Raw genomic sequence first — 9835 nt, 5'->3', positions numbered from 1 at the left:
TTTAGTTATGTAAAGTAGGTCTGACTCAAAGACCTAGATTAAAAATATCTATGTTATAGAACCATTCAGAATGTGGAGTATGACCATAATATCTGTATTGCACATTTTGTTTACAGTTATAGTTTGAACTAAATCACAAATCCAAGTCAAAGTCTATTGGGAGTTTTAAATTTGAAGTTCATTCTGAAGTTTTAAGAAAAAAGAAATGCACCTGCTGACTTGTACTTGCTCAGCATTTGTCTTAAAATGCAAAACCCACAAAAACCATACTTCTTTCTCTTAAAAGGTATGTGTCTAATTCTATCAAGGTGGAATAATATTAGATTTTGAAATGTATTTTAATATATACAATATATTCAGAATATTAAGTTACAGTAAAATAAGCTAAATACATATCCTAAAACAAAAAAGTTATAAAAATAGAGCTTTTAGTCACAAAATAAAAATAATATTAATGAAATTACCATCTGCAACAGTTCACTTCCCTCAATAATTAGTAAAATCACATATTTAATTAGTTATTAAATAGATATTTAAAATTATTTTGAACCATTTAGTGGTTGTGGTCATGACAAGACAGATATATAAGAAAGTAGAATATGGGGGATCTAGTATGACCTACTGGCCCTTCATGAAATCTCTAGTGACCAGGCTCATGATCCAACAACAGAATGGAAATTTTCCAAACAAAAAAAATTAACTTTCCCATGACAAACTATTTTGTCATGAAAGTGGAGTTGTTTTGTTGGTTTTTTTTTCCCCACTAGATAGAAAACCTTTGAGCTCAAAATGTTAAAATGAACCATGGTTTATTCTGAGAAGGTTCCATTCACACATCATGCAGGAGTAGGCTGTAAGATAAAGCTGACTAAAATTCTGCAGTGGTTACTGAATCTAAAATAAGTTCTTATTTTGTATAAGTAATAAGATAAATTACTTCAAGTGTACCAGACTGTCAGGTAGGAACATAGTTAAATACTTTGGTAAATGCACAGTTAGGTACTTGGCTGTGACAGACATTTTCTTAATAATTGTCTACACTTGAGTTAAAAAGCCTTGATTTTTACAGTCTCAGTTACAGCTGAGCCTTCTGTTGTAGCTCTTCTTACATGCAAGTAAAATGGTTCTTCACAGAATGCTAAAAAAGACAACATAACACAGTCAGATGCCGCAGAGCATAGAAGTATTTTTAAAAAAAGTTGGGGGAAAAAAAAAAGGAATTGACTGCAGTTCAGTATCAGGAATAAATTCAGAGAGCCTGAGTGGAGAAGGAAGTATAACTTGCCAAAAATAAACCTATTTTCAGGGCTTTCTCAAATCCGGAGGCGTTGGGTGAAAGGAAAGAAAAGGAGCTATTCACAGTAGTAGACATACCAATCTTTCATCTCAATGTTCTTCTCGGCCAGTTTTGTCTGATGTTTTGAGAATAAATGCAGGACCTTCATGAAGAAATTTCCTGATTGCAAAAACTTGTGAGGAACCGTCAGTACAGAGGAAGAAGCTTATATCTTTGAGGGCAAGAGGAAGAACATAATGAAATTTAACAGTATTCTCTAGTAAAGGCCATGTTGCAGGACTAATTGTAAGACTATCTGGATGATGCTTTTAGTCATATTGTTTAGTTTTAATTAGTCCTGTGAGGTGCAGGGAGTTGGACTCAATGATCCTTATGGGTCCCTTCCAGCTCGAGATATCCTATGATTCTACAGTAACTCTGGTCTCATTAATTTGGAAGTGTCATTGGAGGAGAATGTCCTGGGTATATTAGTCAATCATAGATGAATCACCAGTGTGATGTAATCTGGGAAAAAAAATAAATAAAAAAAAAGTTGTAATTAGAAAAGGTGGTGATAAAATCTCATCTGGAATGTAGGTAGGTTTCTGGTCATCCATGGTCAAGGAAGATAAATTCAAATTGGAAAATGTGCTTTCCAAGACTAGAAATTGTCAGAGAAAAAAAACAAAAATTGGTGTGATTTAGAGGTTAATAAATTTAGACAAGAAGTTAGAAGAAAAAGTATGTTCTGGGAGAGCTTTCCACATGGGAGAATACATCTCACATAATTTTAAGATGGAAATAGGTATGAATAAACTCAGCAGGCCAGAGGTCCAGAGCTGTGTGTCCTTCTCAGTTCCATTCCAATAGATCTAAACCTCCACATGTTGTACATGATTTTTGACATAGCAGTCAAACTTCTGTAAAAATTCTTCACTTAATACCAGAAACAGGGTGGGGTGTTCGTGTAATGATGTCTACATCTTGCTTTTTTTTTTTTCTTGCTTTCCTTTCTTAGTAAAGATGAATAAATATTAGATACATAGCTGAAAAGTACTCAGTTAACAGGGTAGCAGTGCTGCCTAACAAATATGAGGCAAAATTAAGGCTGTGTTTAAATTTAAAAAGCCTGTGGTAGTTTTCTTTTTCAGTTTCTTTCCTCACGGTTTTAGACAGGGAGATGTCTTCCTTAATATGAACTTCCTGTCTTCTTGTGGGATGTGTAGGACCCCCTGCCAAGTATACTGAAGATACTCAGGGGCAATTCCTACTTTAAAAGGAACTGCTGGAGCATTTCATATTACCTTATCGGAAAAGGCAACCAAGAAAGTTCTCCTTACACCTTTTGGGCTCATTAGAGAAATTTGAAATTATGTATGATTTTAGTGCTATAGTGCCAGAACAGTTGGTGGAGCTGCTAGTGACAAGAATAGAACATCAAGGTCCTCACGGTAGTTACATACCTCATACTGATGATATAATTTTAGGATGTATCTATGTATAGGCAACCAAGAAAAGAAAAAGAACTAAATCTTCCCTTATCTCCTGTCCTTCAGCATATCCCAAAATTAAAACCAGTTTTCTTATTCTAAACTCTGGATACAAATTTTTGGAATTAAAAACTTGCCCATTTTCATTTACTCAGTTTTCAGAAAAGAGGAATCTAATGCAAGTAGGAGAGAACAAATGATTAGTCATCCACAAATCCTTATTAACTGTCTACAAGCATTGATTCAGTACCACACCCCTTGAAGCAAAAAGGAAGAGGAAAGTAATTGTAATTCAGAGGAATTTCTGGTTTTTTTCAATTATTAATGTAAGAGTGGCTAGTGTATTTATGAGGATTGTACAGAAGACAGATGTTCCACTGTGTAAAATTTAGTCTTTTTCAAATTGAAATGGAAGGATTTTTTTTTTTTAAATTCCATACTTCCTCCATGCATATACATAAACATTAAATGTTCCAATAAATTTGGTTTCAATGTGAAGAACTGAAGCAATTTCTTTGAAAACTGTCCAAGCAGGACATTTTTAATTTTAATACTTTTCTATCTTCCTATTTTTCAGTAAAATGAATTTTCAGAATGGTAGTACCAGATTTTGTGAACTATATTGATTTTGATGAAACTGCATATTTAAGTTATATCAGTTCCTTTTATCCAAATGTCTCCATTTGGATAAAATGTCTCCTTTCTGTTATAGTATGTATATGTATAGTATGAATAAATTGTGGTTAATTTCAGTATTTCATGGTGAAATTTGTGAAAAAAGATCTGCTTCTAACTGTATCATTTAAAGGAAAAAACACTGATGAACTAAAACAGACTGGTATACGATTTTTAGCCAGCTTGTCCAGAATCTACGCTTCTGATGAAAAGGAATTTACAGCGCAATACTTTCTTAAAATCATTCTGAATCTTCATGGATACTTTAGAATATTATTCTTTGTGGATAGTTCTACTTATTTACGTGTGTTTTACATTCAGAATAGAATGGAAACAATGGTATAAGCTACATGAAAATTTCCATTTCATATGTAAATGGCTTTACTGAAGAAATGCAAAGAAAGTAATTTTAAAGTACAAGAAAAGTAGTGCTCTGGAAGTCACTTTTTGCATCATCTGAGACTGTGGGAATCAAAAATCTTAAGAATCATGCTGTACAGCAGATTGTCTAGGAGAGCAAGGCTCTCCTTCCTAAGTTGCTTTGTGTTAATGGCTATTATACGTTTAAAATTTACCCAGAAGCAACACCTGATCATGCTATGGTATATTTTCTTACTAGTTATAACAGCCACTCAGTTTAAGAGTCCAAAACCAAGTTATGCCAAAAATTTAGTTTTTTCAAAATTTAATGTTAATAAATTTAGCATTTCACATATTTATTTATTTATTTCTATGTCACTCACTCCAGTCTATCAACGTCTTTTATGTACTGGTGAGCCCAGAACTGGACCCAGCACTCCAGATGTGGCCTCACCAGCGGTGAGCAGAGGAGAAGGATCCCCTCCCTTGACCTGCTGGCAACACTTTTCATAATGCAGCCTGGGATGCTGTTGGCCTTGTTTGCTGCAAGGGCACATCGCTGGCTCGTGTCCAACTTGAGGACCCCCTAGATCCTTTTCTGAAAAGCTGCTTCCCAGCTAGTCTGTCCACAGCATGTCCTGGTTCCCTGGCACAGGACTTGACGTTTCCCTTTACTGAACTCCATGAGGTTTCTGTCAGCCTGTGATCAAAGAAATTAGCAGGGCCTAATTTACAGGCATCATCATAAGTGAAAAATGTCCCTTAACTGAAACTGAGCCTACAGAGTTGACTGTTCCTCCGTTGTTGTAATCTTTGCTTCTGCATGTGTAATTGACTAAACGTTAAAAAAATTTATGATGGTGATGGATATAAATAAATAGAATTTTAGGATCACTCAATTTTGGTTTTCTCTCTGTACTGTAGTAAAAACAATAGTAGCTCATCTTTCACTTTACAGGCAAGTATTAGGTAAGTCACAATTATGAACATAAATGTATATGATTGACATGTATCAGATAAGAAAGTATAGTTTTTTGAGATTTGTCAACTAAGAAAGTTTAGCTTTTGGGTAGATTTAAGAGGTATGTCATATTTTAATTCAGAAATTAACTTTTCTTAAAAAGGAATTAGTGTCTTCTTCAGTGGGGTAAGAGTTCCCATTCATTAATATTCCTATTAAGTAGCTATTTAAACAGTTATAATATGTGAGAAAACACTGGAGTTTTGGCAATGTACCTTTTGGCTAGGAATGTTATATAAGCTGGATTAATTATTTATTAATATGAGTTGTTTTAATATATATGATTTTAATTTCTTCATATCCTCAAGCAAGTTGATTGTCTAGCAGCATCTGGCATTGTGTTTTTTATATATACATACACAATAAATATATATTATTTATATATACACAAACAACTAAAGCCAGCTTATTTTGATTGTAGAAAAGCCTTGCATTTCCAGAATATCTGCCATGCTCCACCTTTCCTGAAAAGAAAGGTTATGCCCAGCCTTTCTTCTTGCTCAAACAAGCTAATCCTGATCTAATCCTGATCTTTCTCTTGTTTGTTTGTTTGTTTTCTTTCCATCACAGGAGTCATCAGGACTGCCTTGCACAACATGGACAGGGAAGCCAGAGAGCATTATTCCGTTGTCATTCAAGCCAAAGATATGGCTGGGCAGGTCGGAGGGCTGTCAGGGTCAACAACTGTAAATATCACACTCACTGACGTCAACGACAATCCACCCAGGTTTCCTCAGAGTATGTACAATTTCAGCATATAACTGATTTGAAAATCGTGTTGATTTTCAGTGAAGTAAGAAGCTGTTAATGAAATCCAGTTGGTATTCAAGTTCATGGGGAGAAGCCAGCTTGGGAAGTGTCTGGATTCACCAATATTTTTCAGTTTTCCAGTGTTTTCAGATGAAGCACAGAGATGGCATAGCTAGAATATTGAAAACAGTGAAGATTTCTTTGAATTAAATACTGAGTAAAAGTGAGATGGGTGACAAAGGAATACTCGTCACATGTGGGTTATTCTCCAGTCCTTTTTGAATGTATATTTCAATAACTGTGTGATTTTGATCCCACAAGTGAATTATGTTGTTCCCATGGTAGACGACAAACATTAAAAGATTGAATACAGCATGCCTTTGGCTTCTTCCATACACATCTATCGATTTTTTTCTTCTGATTCTTTCTCTATACCCATGCGAACTTTTAAGATCACTTTTTACATTACAGATAGTAAAAAACTAAGCTGTTTCTCCCTGTTTTTGAGCTATGGTGGAGTCTGCCTTTATCCTAGTTAAATGAATTGTCGATGTTGATGTCAAACTGAATGTTCTCACATGCATATGTGAAAAGTATATGCTAGAATACTCTTAGAATATCTTAGTATGACCACTAACAGGAAGTTCATTTCTATCCAGCTCATTGGGTGCACATTGATCTGACACAGCAGCTGGAGTCTTGTAGGAATTCTGAATTCAGTTGACAATTTATTTAAAAGTCTTCTGGAATGTAATTGCATAGCTAAACCTGCTTTCCTTTGCACATTGGCTCGAGGCCAATAAGAATATTGTAATCTGGACTCAGACATTGTGTGAGCCCTTGTAGAACATAATGGACTGGTAGCTATAGGTACATCATCCACTGGGAAATGCATTAAGTTGTTTGAATGAGAAGATTTATAAGCAATAATAGAGATCACAAAGCTCCAGGGAAAAGAAAAGCTCCCTGGCAATACACGTTATGTAAAATCTGTTCAAGCAGTAAGAAGGCTCATTAAAAGTGTTGCAGAAATGAATATTTTTTCTGTGCCTCACAAACACATAAAAACATAAAGCCTTTTAAACACAGCCTTAAATAAAGTATATTTGGTTTTATGTTCCACAGAATTGTCATTGCATCCACCACTCTATTTAATACTTCCTAACTATTGGAAAGGCAAAAGGTAAGGCATATCTTTGAACAAATATAGCATCTAAAATAGTTAAGGTAGAAAAAATGTCCTAAGTTTCCTGTAAACTCAGAGACAAATAGATCCCTACACATCAGGTTTCAAGAATTGGCATCTTTTATTTTGAATGGAAGGTTTTGGATATTAAACTGACTGGAAGGCAGAACTGTATGTTGGGACATATATTTCTTGATCTGTATTAATATTTTTTTCAGAAATGGAAGAAATAGAAAATGTTCAGGTTATATTCTATACATTTTAAGGGATTCTAATTGCAAAAAATAACATTGAAAACTACAAAACATCATTTCACATTTAATGAAAACTCATTATTTAACAAAGCAAAATAAAAAAATGTATTTTAACATTTATCATTTTTAACAGAAAGTACTAATCCTAGAACAAGTCTTGTAAAGTACAAACATCGGCTTTCTCTTTCCTTACATAGGATTCCTATACCACAGTTATGACTGTGACATTGCTTTTTTACTCCTTTTCAACAAGCATAATTTAAACCCTTTGCAAAAGAGCGGTAGCTATATGTTAGTAATACAGAACAAAAGTATAGATGATCTAAAATCAAGCCATCTTAGCATCATGAACTATTACAATAATACATGAGTACTGCACTAATAGAAATAACTTCATTGTTTATTTTTCTTCTCTTTTCTTTGTATGCCATGATTTTCAGTTAAATTTCTTTTCAATTTCCTTATTAGACGGAATGCTAAATGAGACTTACTGAGGCTTGTCACATTCAGAATTGAATTCAAAGGAAGTGCTAACCAAAACTGCATATATCAAGTGTATAACCCTTGGGACAGGCTGAGCCTCAGCTAAACTGCAGACTTTCTTTTGGTTAGTTTCCTTTTCTCCGTTACCATACCTGTGAATTTTGAATCTAACTGTATGACTACCCTTGACCTGCTGGCAACACTTTTCATAATGCAGCCTGGGATGCTGTTGGCCTTGTTTGCTGCAAGGGCACATCGCTGGCTCGTGTCCAACTTGAGGACCCCCTAGATCCTTTTCTGAAAAGCTGCTTCCCAGCTAGTCTGTCCACAGCATGTCCTGGTTCCCTGGCACAGGACTTGACGTTTCCCTTTACTGAACTCCATGAGGTTTCTGTCAGCCTGTGATCAAAGAAATTAGCAGGGCCTAATTTACAGGCATCATCATAAGTGAAAAATGTCCCTTAACTGAAACTGAGCCTACAGAGTTGACTGTTCCTCCGTTGTTGTAATCTTTGCTTCTGCATGTGTAATTGACTAAACGTTAAAAAAATTTATGATGGTGATGGATATAAATAAATAGAATTTTAGGATCACTCAATTTTGGTTTTCTCTCTGTACTGTAGTAAAAACAATAGTAGCTCATCTTTCACTTTACAGGCAAGTATTAGGTAAGTCACAATTATGAACATAAATGTATATGATTGACATGTATCAGATAAGAAAGTATAGTTTTTTGAGATTTGTCAACTAAGAAAGTTTAGCTTTTGGGTAGATTTAAGAGGTATGTCATATTTTAATTCAGAAATTAACTTTTCTTAAAAAGGAATTAGTGTCTTCTTCAGTGGGGTAAGAGTTCCCATTCATTAATATTCCTATTAAGTAGCTATTTAAACAGTTATAATATGTGAGAAAACACTGGAGTTTTGGCAATGTACCTTTTGGCTAGGAATGTTATATAAGCTGGATTAATTATTTATTAATATGAGTTGTTTTAATATATATGATTTTAATTTCTTCATATCCTCAAGCAAGTTGATTGTCTAGCAGCATCTGGCATTGTGTTTTTTATATATACATACACAATAAATATATATTATTTATATATACACAAACAACTAAAGCCAGCTTATTTTGATTGTAGAAAAGCCTTGCATTTCCAGAATATCTGCCATGCTCCACCTTTCCTGAAAAGAAAGGTTATGCCCAGCCTTTCTTCTTGCTCAAACAAGCTAATCCTGATCTAATCCTGATCTTTCTCTTGTTTGTTTGTTTGTTTTCTTTCCATCACAGGAGTCATCAGGACTGCCTTGCACAACATGGACAGGGAAGCCAGAGAGCATTATTCCGTTGTCATTCAAGCCAAAGATATGGCTGGGCAGGTCGGAGGGCTGTCAGGGTCAACAACTGTAAATATCACACTCACTGACGTCAACGACAATCCACCCAGGTTTCCTCAGAGTATGTACAATTTCAGCATATAACTGATTTGAAAATCGTGTTGATTTTCAGTGAAGTAAGAAGCTATTAATGAAATCCAGTTGGTATTCAAGTTCATGGGGAGAAGCCAGCTTGGGAAGTGTCTGGATTCACCAATATTTTTCAGTTTTCCAGTGTTTTCAGATGAAGCACAGAGATGGCATAGCTAGAATATTGAAAACAGTGAAGATTTCTTTGAATTAAATACTGAGTAAAAGTGAGATGGGTGACAAAGGAATACTCGTCACATGTGGGTTATTCTCCAGTCCTTTTTGAATGTATATTTCAATAACTGTGTGATTTTGATCCCACAAGTGAATTATGTTGTTCCCATGGTAGACGACAAACATTAAAAGATTGAATACAGCATGCCTTTGGCTTCTTCCATACACATCTATCGATTTTTTTCTTCTGATTCTTTCTCTATACCCATGCGAACTTTTAAGATCACTTTTTACATTACAGATAGTAAAAAACTAAGCTGTTTCTCCCTGTTTTTGAGCTATGGTGGAGTCTGCCTTTATCCTAGTTAAATGAATTGTCGATGTTGATGTCAAACTGAATGTTCTCACATGCATATGTGAAAAGTATATGCTAGAATACTCTTAGAATATCTTAGTATGACCACTAACAGGAAGTTCATTTCTATCCAGCTCATTGGGTGCACATTGATCTGACACAGCAGCTGGAGTCTTGTAGGAATTCTGAATTCAGTTGACAATTTATTTAAAAGTCTTCTGGAATGTAATTGCATAGCTAAACCTGCTTTCCTTTGCACATTGGCTCGAGGCCAATAAGAATATTGTAATCTGGACTCAGACATTGTGTGAGCCCTTGTAGAACATAATGGACTGGTAGCTATAG

At 34.8% G+C, this 9835-nt stretch overlaps 1 protein-coding gene across 2 annotated transcripts in view; it reads left to right on the top strand.

Annotated features, from left to right (window-relative positions):
- The window catches only part of CDH18 (cadherin 18), a 220464-nt gene that overhangs the window by 139605 nt on the left and 71024 nt on the right, over positions 1-9835 (top strand). For both annotated transcript variants that reach the window (XM_009288064.2, XM_019474256.1), the window contains exon 4: positions 5393-5560. In XM_009288064.2, coding sequence (XP_009286339.1) covers positions 5393-5560 — 168 coding nt within the window. The remainder of the gene's footprint in view (positions 1-5392; positions 5561-9835) is intronic.

The sequence above is a fragment of the Aptenodytes forsteri genome, unplaced genomic scaffold, assembly GCF_000699145.1.
Source record: "Aptenodytes forsteri isolate BGI_AS27 unplaced genomic scaffold, ASM69914v1 Scaffold27, whole genome shotgun sequence".
NCBI lineage: Eukaryota > Metazoa > Chordata > Aves > Sphenisciformes > Spheniscidae > Aptenodytes > Aptenodytes forsteri.
The sequence above is the reverse complement of the archived record's forward strand: the minus strand, read 5'-3'. Positions and strand labels throughout refer to the sequence as shown.